Source organism: Brassica napus, chromosome A2 (genome assembly GCF_020379485.1).
Source record: "Brassica napus cultivar Da-Ae chromosome A2, Da-Ae, whole genome shotgun sequence".
Taxonomy (NCBI): Eukaryota; Viridiplantae; Streptophyta; class Magnoliopsida; order Brassicales; family Brassicaceae; genus Brassica; species Brassica napus.
Genome location: NC_063435.1, coordinates 2591870 through 2604527, shown reverse-complemented (window position 1 = coordinate 2604527; position 12658 = coordinate 2591870). Strand labels below are relative to the sequence as shown.

The 12658-nt window shown below is 36.4% G+C and overlaps 4 protein-coding genes and 1 non-coding gene across 5 annotated transcripts; 4 read left to right on the top strand and 1 right to left on the bottom strand.

Annotated features, from left to right (window-relative positions):
* The first annotated feature begins 870 nt into the window (after nucleotides 1-870).
* On the top strand, nucleotides 871-2906 carry LOC106432506 (auxin-responsive protein SAUR21). Its single transcript, XM_048749369.1, has one exon. The coding sequence runs from the start codon at nucleotides 984-986 to the stop codon at nucleotides 1260-1262; it is 279 nt and encodes a 92-aa protein (XP_048605326.1). The 5' UTR covers nucleotides 871-983; the 3' UTR covers nucleotides 1263-2906.
* Nucleotides 2480-2906, top strand: LOC125582892 (auxin-responsive protein SAUR23-like). Its single transcript, XM_048749335.1, has one exon. The coding sequence runs from the start codon at nucleotides 2480-2482 to the stop codon at nucleotides 2777-2779; it is 300 nt and encodes a 99-aa protein (XP_048605292.1). The 3' UTR covers nucleotides 2780-2906.
* Nucleotides 2907-3030: 124 nt separating this feature from the next.
* Nucleotides 3031-3102, top strand: TRNAW-CCA. Its single transcript has one exon. It is a non-coding gene; the product is annotated as a tRNA-Trp (tRNA).
* A 4986-nt stretch (nucleotides 3103-8088) lies between these two features.
* LOC106432521 (B3 domain-containing protein At5g18000-like) lies at nucleotides 8089-9899 on the top strand. The gene is made up of 4 exons (XM_013873366.3): nucleotides 8089-8378; nucleotides 8650-8944; nucleotides 9037-9305; nucleotides 9385-9899. The coding sequence occupies exons 1-4, from the start codon at nucleotides 8280-8282 to the stop codon at nucleotides 9742-9744; spliced, it is 1023 nt and encodes a 340-aa protein (XP_013728820.2). The 5' UTR covers nucleotides 8089-8279; the 3' UTR covers nucleotides 9745-9899.
* LOC106432520 (anthranilate phosphoribosyltransferase, chloroplastic) lies at nucleotides 9890-12568 on the bottom strand. Its single transcript, XM_013873365.3, has 9 exons — nucleotides 12231-12568; nucleotides 12040-12151; nucleotides 11392-11535; nucleotides 11142-11303; nucleotides 10788-11060; nucleotides 10607-10697; nucleotides 10477-10536; nucleotides 10242-10360; nucleotides 9890-10155 (listed from the first exon to the last, which is right to left on the bottom strand). Exons 1-9 carry the CDS (start codon nucleotides 12422-12424, stop codon nucleotides 10000-10002), a joined length of 1311 nt encoding a protein of 436 aa, XP_013728819.1. The 5' UTR covers nucleotides 12425-12568; the 3' UTR covers nucleotides 9890-9999.
* Between the last annotated feature and the right edge of the window lie 90 nt (nucleotides 12569-12658).

The window sequence follows — 12658 nt, the reverse complement described above, 5'->3', positions numbered from 1 at the left end:
ATTTATCAATTCGATAGTTAGTTTAATAAAAAGTGTAATATAAGTTAAGATGGACCAACCTATTTTTCTAGGAATAGTATATTTTGTATAGTTATTTATTAAATAATAATTTATAATCATACGGTTCTATGATCGTTCATATCGTTTTATAACAAAATATTTAAATCATCGATAACAAAATTTTCAATCTGAAATCTTTAATAAGTTTATAATTTATAAATGTTCTTGAAAATTGATTGAAAGTTTTAATATTAAAATATTTATGTAATCTTATGGTATATAGTGTTTAATATATATATATATATATATATTTATTTTATTATTAAATGATATTTTTTACTCATATGGTTTTAAAATCATGTGTATCTTCTTATAATAAAAATGTTAAACCATTGATCATTAATTTTTAACATAATAATTTTAATAGTTTTAGTCATTTATTGTCGTTTTTAAAAATTCAAAATATAACATATACGAAAAAATCTAAATTTTATTTTTATAGCTAATTTGATTGTTTAATTTATTTTAATAATATAAAATTAAACAAAAAATGATGGAGGAGATATACATTGTTATCAAATCTTTATTATTAAACTCATTAATTGTCATATATATATTAGTCATTTATGGTAATTCCGTAGGTTTTATTTAAGGAAAGAAAATATCATATCATATCATTATATCATATAGTTTGATCAACTTATGTATCTAACAACATATAAAAATCGAATGTGGACCTACTTATTTTTCAATTGAATGTAATTGACTACCTAATTGAGTGCCACCTATGCATTGGGGCCTCTTTTAATTAATACAAAATTGAGGTTACATCTTTTGAAATGTTCCTCAATTAATATATAAGGGATTACCCATTATTTCTATCACCAACCAACAAACAAGCAATACATCCAATAACTTGAATTTTTTCATACACCTTCAAAAGCTTCAAGAAATTCAAACTTTTAGACAAAAAAAAACTAGAAATGTCTTTGGTGAGAAGTCTATTGGGTGCAAGGAAGATTCTTGGAGCTGCAACAAGCAAAAGAGCAACCTCGGCTGCACCAAAAGGTTTTCTTGCGGTGTATGTAGGAGAAAGTCAGAAGAAGAGATATGTGGTGCCAATCTCATATTTGAGCCAACCTTCGTTTCAAGCTCTTCTCAGTAAATCGGAGGAAGAGTTTGGGTTCGATCATCCAATGGGTGGCTTAACGATCCCTTGCCCTGAAGATACTTTCATCACTGTGACTTCTCGGCTTCATTGATGATTATCCATCATTTTGTTCTTAGAATAGAGTTAGACTTGTTCCTTGTATATAGAGGAGATTATTTTTACTCTTTCTTCCTGAAAGAGTTGTTCTAAACGTTCTGGAAGTAAATGTCATTATTCTGTTACATAATCATGATTCATGTTATATTTATGATTCATGTTATATTAATGCATTTTGGATCAAACATTGAAAAAAGAATGACAACAAGCAAATTAGAAGGCTTTAAATTAACAAAGAAGAGGCTGAGCAGTGCAAAGAGATGAAATTAAACGGATCGCCTTACTATTAGTCAGCTCTTTTTATCAACCAAACAAAATTATTCATTTAGGGTATTAGCTCTCAGTTTAAGAGTTTGTTTAATTCATTAAGTATCCGGTTTAATTGTAAAGTTCATTCTGCTATAACGTTGTAGGACAATAATCATGTAGAAACTAATAGCGAGGCTCTTACAGCTTATGTATAACCCATAATCTTCTAGAAAATCTTGTTATGTTTCTTGAGATTTCTTCTGCTTCTCTTCTTTTTAGGTTATCTGCTGGTTTAACTATATATCAGTCTTTCAACTCACGTAACAATGTCAGACACAAAATCAGTGATTTGATCAAAATTTATCTTCCGTACACTGTTTTTCTTTTTTTTCTACCAAAAGCTTAAAGGCCTAAATATTTATTGTTCTCCTGAAATGATGAACTGAGAGACACTTGTATAAAAAAAATTACATAAATATTAATGTCATATTTAATCAAATAAAAACATAATTAGTACTGACAGGGGCTTGTTATGTTCTGCTGTTGAAGAACAACAGGTCCCTACTTTTAGTTCTTAATAAATCCATTTCGACCTCAGAGTTTAGAGAATAGGCCAAAAGACCAACCACTTGATTACTGCAGATTCAAAGAAACATTGAGAAAACAAGCCCTTGTGAATTGCCGTTGGAGATTATCAAAGTAGACAAATTGCATTAATGCATTTCTTTCCAGATGCGAAAGACAGAACCATGTGAAATTTTGGTAGCTTGTCCCACACTTCAACACCACAAGTTTCAAAGATTTTTCAGAGAGGATTGCAACTCATTATCTTCATTGATAGTTCTATATATACACATAACTCATTCTTTCTATCATCAACCAACAACAAGCAATCCAATAACCTTATATTTTCATACATCTCTTCAAAAGAATTCAAACTTTCAGCAAACCAAAAAATTAGAAATGGCTTTAGTGAGAAGTATAATGAGTGCAAAGAAGATTCTTGGCCGCTCCGTAACAGCAGCAACCGCAACAAGCAAAAGAGCAGCCTCAGCGGCACCACCTAAAGGGTTTCTTGCTGTGTACGTAGGGGAGAGCCAGAAGAAGAGATATGTGGTGCCAGTCTCATACTTGAGCCAGCCTTCGTTTCAAGCTCTCCTCAGTAAATCAGAAGAAGAGTTTGGGTTTGATCATCCCATGGGTGGCTTAACCATCCCTTGTCCTGAAGATACTTTTATCAATGTTACTTCTCGGCTTCATTGATGATTGTTCACTATTTTGTTCTTAGAACTAGAGTTAGATTTATTCATTGTATATAGATGAATCTTTACTCTTTCTTCTCGAATGAGTTTTCCGGAAAGGTTATAAAATGAATTCAGTTTTCATGCAATCTACACGATCTCATGTAATACGTTTTGGATCGATCTTTGAAAACGATATACACAACACTTGAATAACCTAAAACTAAACTTTTTTCATAGGTCAATTATGATAACTCCTACTGTTTAGCATCCGGATCCGTGGCGCAATGGTAGCGCGTCTGACTCCAGATCAGAAGGTTGCGTGTTCGATTCACGTCGGGTTCAAACTCCCGAACATTTATCCGGATAATTTTGTTTTTTTCTTCTATTTCCGTTTTTTCCTTTAGTAAGGCTTTCAATATGATTCAAGAAAAGGGAAATCGGAAATCCAACTAAGTAAAATACATCATGAATATATCAGAATTTTAAATATTATATGTTTTGTTTTCCAAACTTTAAACTAGGTCTGGGCAATATATCCGAGAACCGAACAACCGATCGGTATCCGGTCCGGTAAAAGCGGTTCGATTCGGTTTCGGATTTTATAAATAAACCGTACGGTTCATGTTTCTGAGTTATAATGGGTGTCGGGTCGGATCGGGTAAAAACCCGACAACCAATTGTTAATCACTTCATACCCGATACAAACTCAAACCTAACCCCTCTTTCTTTCAATTGCGAATCGAGAGAATATATACACCCAGATTCTCTTCGCAAATCTCAACCAAACTTTTTCAAAATCTCAACTTACCTATATTCAATCCGAAATCCTTTCCATTACCCGAAAATCAAATATCCTCAATGATTCTATCGTCGATTCGAACTTGGAACCTTTATTCCAGCTCCTATATATGTCTCTGCGAATCCTTAGACTTGACAAGCCATTCCACCTCTTTACACAGAAAGTAATCAATCCGAGGTCCTTACTAGTTACATTCTAAATATTCGATTCATCATTCATGTATCTTTATTTTTCAATTTTAGATTTTAGGTAGATAATATTATTGGTGATTTGGGTTTAAGTCTTGTGATTTTTGTTCTTAATCTGAAAAGAATTTGTCATGAAACTTTAATTGTCTTTTAGTTCTTAAACTTGTTTGTGTAATGAGTTCATTCGTGTGATGTTAGTTCTTCAGTTGTTCTTATGTTTTCTTCTTCTTACAGTGTGTAATAGGTCTCTCTCGTGCTCTCTCATTTACGTCTGTTTTGGCTTTTGAAAACCATACTAAACTAAGTTTGTTTACAGTGTGTAATAAGTCACTTGCGATCACAATTAGCAGTTTAGTAAACTTAGTTCTTCTTGAGTATATATGTTTTGAAAACAGAGTGATGTTAGTTCTTCTATTATTTTCATATATTGCGATGCTAGTTTTGATTGATTTCATTTTTTTTTCTTGCAGATGGCATCCTCATCATTCAATAACCAGCAACCTGATGTCGAAATGCAAGGTGAGGACCAAGAGTTCCAAGAGACAAACGTAACGTCTCAGGCGAACAAGGCGAAGAAGATGGTTGTGCCAAGGTCTACCGTGTGGGAGCATTTCACCAGAACCAAGGAGAATCGAAACAAGTGTATTTGTCATCATTGCGAGAAGACCTTTTCATGTGCATCCAAGTCCGGAACTTCTAACCTGAAGCAGCATCTGCAAATTTGCAGAGAACACAAAGCTTGGTTAACTAGTCAGAAGAAGAATCAACAACAGATTGGTAATGGAGGAAACCTGAAGGGATTCAAAGTGAGTGAAGCACTTTTCAAAGAAGCGCTTAACGAGCTGGTGGTCTTAGCAGAATTGCCACTTTCATTCATTGAAAGTACTGCTTTTAAACACTTCTGCGACAAGGTACATTGCCGCCTTTTTAATATTTTAATGTCTTATTTTGTTCTTGAATTGACAAGGTTCAAACTTACTTACTCTTTTGATGTCTTATTTTGCAAGGTTAACCTTCCAAAACCCCACTCAAGAAGGACTTTGACAAGGAACATTGTCGAGATGTTTGTGAAAAAGAAAGCAGCCCTGAAGAACTTGCTTATCTCAAGCAAACAAAGAGTTTCACTTACCACTGATATTTGGGTATCTCAAGTGACAGGTACATTATTTTTTAAACTAAAAATTGTCGATACAAGCTTGAATCTTTTATTCAACTAATGACTTACACGGTTTGTATGTCTCGCAGGTGCAAGTTATATGGTTATCACTGCACATTTCATTGACGATCAGTGGCAGCTGAAGAAGTTAATCATCGGCTTCAAATATGTCATGGATCACAAAGGTCAGACAATCTCGAACGTTCTTTTAGAGTGTTTAGCTGACTGGGGAATTGAGAGGCTATTTTGCATAACGGTAGATAATGCAACCGCCAATACTTCTGCCCTTAAGAGATTCCATGAGGTCTTTAGATCCATTGCCCCTGATGCTTTAGTCTTAGATGGGAATTTCTTACACATGAGGTGTGCGGCTCATATCATTAACTTGATTGCTAAGGAAGGTTTAAGTGATTTAAGTGAGAATGTGTTAGCTATCAGGAATGCTGTTCAGTATGTTAGGTCCTCAACCACTAGGTTAAACGCCTTTGATCAGAGAGTCACAACCGGTAAGATGACTCGTGGTAGCTTGCCCCTAGATGTAAAGACTAGGTGGAATTCAACTTTCCTTATGCTATCTAGAGCATTACAGTTTAAGGCAGCATTTGATAGAATGGAAGCAGAAGATAGGCTGTACAATGACTACTTTCTAGAGGTAGATAATGGGGTTAAGCGGTGTGGACCACCTGCTTCTTGGGACTGGAAAGCTGTTGAAAAGCTTATTAGGTTCTTGGTCATATTTTATAATAGCACCTTGGTTGTGTCGGCCTCATCTAAGGTCAATGCATTCAAATGCTATGGTGAGATCGTGACAATTGAGAGAAACCTTACTGGTTTAGTTAACAGCTTAGACCCTGAGTTGAAGTTGAAAGCTTCAGAAATGTTGAAGAAGTTTTTAAAGTATTGGGGTGGTGTCAAGGGTGTCAACAAAATGTTGATCTTAGCAACCATCTTTGACCCTACACTGAAGATGCATTTCGCAAAGCTCTGTTTTGAGAATTTGTATGGGAAAGATAGCTTGGAGGCTAAGGAGATGACAAAAACGGTGACTGATCTGCTCACATCCATGTTTAAGGAGTACAACCTGCGTTTCAAAGGAGCTTCTGGACAAGCAACGCAACCAACTGAAGCTTCAGCCGTCTCTGGTCCAGACTCTCAAGAACAAGCAGTGGAAAGAATGGAACTAGTGGTTGAGGATTTCGGCTATGAAAGGATGGATGCTGTGTACAAGGAACTTGTTGCTGAAAGAGGTGAAGATACTAGGGATGAGCTTGAAGTTTACTTGAAGGAAGCAGTTGAGATTCCAAAGCTCTTACTGGGAACCGAGTTTGACATACTGTCGTGGTGGAGAGTTCACAAAACGAAGTATCCGGTCCTTGCAGAAATGGCGAGAGATCTCATGGCTATGCAGATTTCATCAGTGGCATCAGAAAGTGCTTTCAGCACAAGTGGAAGGATATTAGAACCTCATAGAAGCTGCTTAACTCACTACATGATCGAGGTTATTATGTGTACTGAGCAATGGCTTCATGCTGACATCAAGCTGAAGGAAACCATCATCACAAATGAGCAAATCCTAGCTGATGTGGAAGAGCTTGATAAGCTTGAGAAAGGTATGAATTCGTTTGCCTTTCTTATGTGTTCGTTTGACTTTGTATGCTGGTCATTTAATTGATTTTTTTTTGCCTTTTTATCAGAGTTTGAAGCTCACAATCTTGATGATTGAAGTCTGGTTTCTGAAGGTTGAAGGATGGAGTTTGAAGTTTGAAAGAGTTTATTTTTATTTCACTGATTCTTGTTGCTTTTTGTTTGGTTTTCAGTTGGATAATGGTGATCTTTGTTTTGTTTTTCATTTCAATAATGGTGATCTTTCTACTCTAATAAAGTTTTAAAGTTGCGTTCACTTTTGTGTCAAATGTGTTATGACTTATGAGTTTGATTGTGTTTCTTTATGTGTCTGACGTTTGCATGCAAGTTTTGTTTAAAATTCGAGGCTGAGTATGTGTCTGAGTCAAGATGAAAACGAATGGGATGATTGTAATTGTTGACCATGCAGAGCAAGAGTACCAACTACTAAGTGTTTATCACTACGAAACAATTAAAACATAACCGAAACCCGATCAAGAACCAATATCCGAATGCATTACGAGTTTGTTGCAACTTTGTGGTGTTACAATACCCGAACCGAACCCGACTATAAACCGAACCGAGATCGACCCGAATTCTTTAAATATCCGAATGGTGCTGTTTTTTCTAAAACCGAAAACCCGTAACCCGATTGAACCCGAACCGACACCCGCTTGGTCCTCCGATTGTCCAGGCCTACTTTAAACCTAGCACTAACGTCAACTTGATCCTAACAGTACAACAAATTATATTTAATATAGTTTTTAATATATAAAGATGTAGTATCTATAGCTATTAACTAAACTTTCAGAATCCCTTCATAAGCTAAAAATGTGGGGTATTCAAAATAAGTTTCATTATTACATGCATTTTGACATTTGTTAGTTTTGGCTTGTTAGTCTCAAGTTGATGTTGTCCAAAAGAAATAAACAATCTTAAGTTGATATTGGTTTTTAAACTTATTCATGCTAAGTTTTATATGATTTTATTCCTTATAAGTTGAATTCAAAAGATTGAACTTTTGTCGTCAGGAATTGATAATGCATATTGCACAATAGGGGATGTCAATTCAAATTATGACACAGGCTATATTAATAGAAAACTACAAACTACTAGAATACAAAACTCCTATCTCTATCCCTTGTTTCCAGAAGAAAAAAAAAACCCATGCCTCTCTAATGGATTGGTTTATTGGTAATTCAAACTGAGCATGCAACGTAAAAAAGCTATATATTTTTTTCTCAATAAAACATAATTAAGTTATGTATTAAGGATAGGTGGTGGACCAAAATTATACATACGAGTTTCAAATTACGTAATATATGGCTGTAAAGTAAATATATATTAAGCAATAAAACAAAAAATAAGTGGAAAGTCATTTTCAGTATTGAGTTACTAAAACAAGAAATTTGCTCTGCTTTTTGCGTGTCTGTGAAGTCTCACTCTTACTCCTGTTTCCTTGTATTATTACCAAACTAATTAGTTTGATGACACATGTGAATCTGTCTCAACTAACCACAAGTAAGAAAATTATTTCGAAATTAATGTTGTAAATGAAAACACTAAGAATTTTGGAAGCTACATTTGGCTGTCTTAAGGGGAAAAAAAGTCTTACATAGCTCTCTCCTCTCTTTCTCCCGTACTTTCCCCATAATCAAACAGAGAGAGAAAGAGAGAGAGAGAAGTAGAGAAAGGGGCTTTAGATTTAAGAGTGAGAGGTTGAAGAAGGGTTTCTAGAAAAAAAAAGGAAGAGATGGTGAGAAACGGTGGGTTTGGTCAGATCATGGAAGAAGGTGACAGTCCTGGATTCTTCAAGATTCTTAGAAGGGAAGATCTATCTTCTCAACTCATAGTAAGTTTCTCAACTTCTTCTCCGAGTTTAGTTTCTTGCTAGGTCTTTGTTTGAACCATCAAATCTATTATGTTTTTTTCATGTTCAAATAGGGTTTCAAAAGTAAATCTACTACTTGTGCTCTCATGAACTTAGATCTGTTTCTTGGTAGGTCTTTCTCTGATATTTTCTTTCAGATTTCTTGTGAGGTTTGTGTGTGAAATGATCACTGAAACTGAAGTAATGTTATTTTCTTGATGTCCCTTCTCATGATTTTGTTGTGCCTCTATAGAGAATGATTCCTCATGACATCATAAGAAGCATCTCCGACGACTCGTCCTCGTTTAAGATGGTCTTGAAAGTGCCATGGGGAAGCTCATGGACAGTCAAAATCTCCAAGAACCCAAGTTTTCACTACATGGAAGATGATGGATGGAACCAGTTTGTGAACAACAACGCTTTGGGTGAAAACGAGTATCTTACCTGCACTCACGAGGGTAATATGCGCTTTAACGTCAACATCTACGGACCAGATGGTACGGAGATGCTTGAACCAAGAGAATCTGCAACCATTGCTTCAAGTTCCGGTAAATGCCCCTCTCTATGAGACTCAGTTGTGATGCTTATGTAAGAAGAAGACAAGTTTTAGATTTTTGTTGTTGGTTTTGGATGAACACAGGTATGAACAAGAGAGAACAAAGGGAAAGAGTATACAAACATGTGAAGGAGGAGATAGTGTCTTCCTCTGAGTCTAGCTATTATTCTATCAAAAGAGCTCAAGGGAAGAAACAGGAGCCTAACTTGGGAAAGAAGAAAGCTGAAGAATCCAAAAAAAACAAGAAGAGTATGAAGAAAAAGAAGAAGGTGGATAATGATTTAGAAGAAGGCACTTCATCACTTGTTCCAGAGTTCAGTATCACCATAAGGAAATCACACCTTGTGTTCTTGGTAAGATAAGCAAAGACAAGATCAGCAAAACACTGTCGGATTGATTGAACTAATCTAATGAAAGAAATTTGTGAAACAGGGAGTTCCAAAGGTGTTTGTGGAGATGCATATGGCAAAGAAGACAAAGTGGTTCAAGATTCGTCCGGAAGGGAAAGATTCATGGGATGTTTTGTTTTTGGTCACTGATGCACAGTCAAGATTCTCTGCTGGATGGTCTCGTTTGTCCAGAGAGTTAGGTTTAGTGGTTGGAGACGTCTGCACGTTCAAGCTCATTAAACCTACCGAGATGCTTGTCAAAGTCTCAAGACATGATGATGAAGATGATGATATTGAGGAAGATGATGATAGTGATGAAGAAGAAGCAGAAGATGCTGATGAGGATGATTCTGATGATGAAGATGCTGAAGATGAGGATGATGCTGATAAAAGTGAGGATTAGTTGGAGAACAAGTAAGAACTTGTGTTATGGTGTTGTGGTTTAATGTTAGGACCTGTTTTGTAATTGTCTTCTTTCTATCTACTCTGTTTAGTGTGATTTGGTATCCATGGATGAATCTTATCTCAGGTTGAGTACACATCACAACAATCTCTCTCTATGGTCTCTTCTGGTTCTTGATTGACAAAGAAAACTAGTTACAAACCTGTTCTTGTGTTGTCCCCTTCATACAATATAGAGAAATGTATACACCATTAATCACTGAGAGTTCTGAGCTAAGTTAGATGAGTGAATCCATGAATCAAGAGTCTTGATAGCTTTCCCTGAGGAGTGTACTTCACGGGCCAAGGTTACTCCTTCCCCTAGCGTTTGGACTCTGTTGCTAACCAGAAGAGCCGCAGCTGCGTTTAGGATCTGAAACAAGAAAAAGTAAAAAAAGAGATGAACTAATTGAATGTGAAAGTTTTCAGAGAGAAAGCGAATGATGAAACAAAACGTACCAGTGAATCTGCTATTGATCCTTTCTCCCCTGAGAGCACACGTCTTAACACATCAGCGTTGTAGTCTGGACCTCCACCTCGCAAATCCTCAAGTGTACAACGAGGTATACCAAAGTCCACTATCAAAAAAAGAAACAACCTTTACATTTAACTAACTCCCCAACATATGTCACCATACAATCTCTATATTGGAGAGAAGATAAAAGAGCTAGAGAGTTGAGATAGGAATCTTTACATGGGTCAAATGAGAACTCTTCTATCTTCTCCGGGGTTACATCATAAACTAGCCCTCCTCCTGTTATCATTAAGCCACAATGGTTAGTAATCAATGAAACGTCAATGGTTTTAGGAAGAGAGAAGGTTACCTAAGGGACTCATTTCGTCTAGGCCATATGAATGAACAACCAATGCTCTTTTCATACCAAACAGTTGCAATGCCTTTGCCATCTTCAGAACCTATAAAACCACAACAGAATAAGATAAGTATAAGTCTTTTTTTTTTCTTGTTGTTGATGAAAGATCTGATTCAGTGGTAAGTATGTTTACCAAATTTTTGTGGTATACACCCACGACGGCATAAGACACTCTAGCAGGATTAAGCATAGGTCCCAGTACGTTGAAAACAGTTTTTATTTTAAGCTTTTTACGGACGGGACTAACGATCTTCGTAGCTGGATGGTACATTGGTGCCATCATGAAACCAATCCCTGATTCTTCAACACATCTCTTGATCCCTTCTGGTCCCAAGTCAATCACCACACCTAGCGCCTCTAATACATCAGCACTTCCACAAGCAGAGGAGCTTGAACGACTCCCTTGCTGCAAAACACAGATGCATTCACTTACAGCAACATTTTTAAAATTATCAAACTTTTTTAAGGGTTTTCTCAGTTATTATACCTTTGCTACTTTTGCACCACAAGCAGCAGCGAGTATTGAAGATCCAGTTGATATGTTGACAGTATTTGCTCCATCACCACCTGTTCCTACTATGTCCACGGCATCAGCTAATCCTTCGACTTTCCTGGCATGCTTCATCATTGCCCTAGCCAACCCTACGATCTAACCAACACCAGATTATTTAGAGTGAATGTCTACACAGTAAAGAGTCTTGTAAAATAGGATAATGTTTACATTTTCATATGCTCACCTCTTCATATGTCTCTCCTTTAGCTCTCAGTAGAACCAGAAAGGCACTAATCAGCGCCTCGTTTGCATCGTTGAGCAAAAAATCGAGAGATGATTCAGCCTCGGATTCAGATAGATCAACCCGATCAATCAAAGATTCAATCAACTGAGAAAACAAAAAACATTACAACAGAGCAAACATGTTATGAGAAGATTAACTAAATATCTGTCTTCAAAGCCATTGCAATCTCAAATTAAAACTAAAGGGTTTCTAAAACACATCGAAGTACATACACTTCCACTCAAATTCCATAAAAGCCATCAACTTTGCCCAAGCCATACAAATGAAACTTTAACAGCATACATGGCCCAATCACGTGGTAGGAAGACAAAGCAAATGAATCAGAAACAGATACTTAACTACCAGATTTATCAAGACCCTAAACATCTAAAACTAAAACTAAAACTAAAGGCCTTTTAAACCTATCTGAGTACTTACACTTTCACTCAAAATCCATAAAAGCCATCAACTTTGCACAAGCTATACAAATGAAATATGAGCAACATACATGGCCAATCACGTGACTAAGACCCTGAACTGTTGACCCACAAAGATGGGATTTTAAAAAAGTCAAAAACTTCAACGCCAAAAATCGAAATGAGAAATCACCTGGTTGAATGATTTGGTGGAAGAAGCGCTGGCATTTTCACAAACACTTGGCAGAGCTTCAAGAGCACCGAGACCACCGCTCAAAACCAGATTCTGACGGTAAGCGAAAGAGCTGCAGCAATTTCACGACATCAAGATCACAATCTGATTCAAAACTCTAAGCAGACACTTAAACCCAAATCGAGACTTACACGCGGCTGGAAGATGGAAAGGAAGATCCGCGACTTGAGGACACAGCTCCGATCGTGGAGAATCGCCGGCGAGGCAATGCCGGATAAACTTTAACGCTGATTCTTCCGGGACTCGAGCTATTAGCTGGGGTGTTGAAGGAAGTGACGATCCCAGAAAGCTTGATGCCGGAAACAGTGGAGGTGGGCACTGCCATAACTATCGCTTACCACAAACTAGAGAGAGATGAAGGAGGGAGAGAGAGAGAGAGAGGTATGATGGATCTCTCATGTAGTGAAGCTAGCTCCTTTAAAACTCATCTCTTATAAAATTCAACTCTGTTTGGCCTTTTTATACCCAAACCATTCCTTATTTTTCTTCCTTACGAGTTATATAATTATTTTCTGTAACTATTTTTGTTTTTTTTTTTTTGGGTCTAAATGTTAAGATT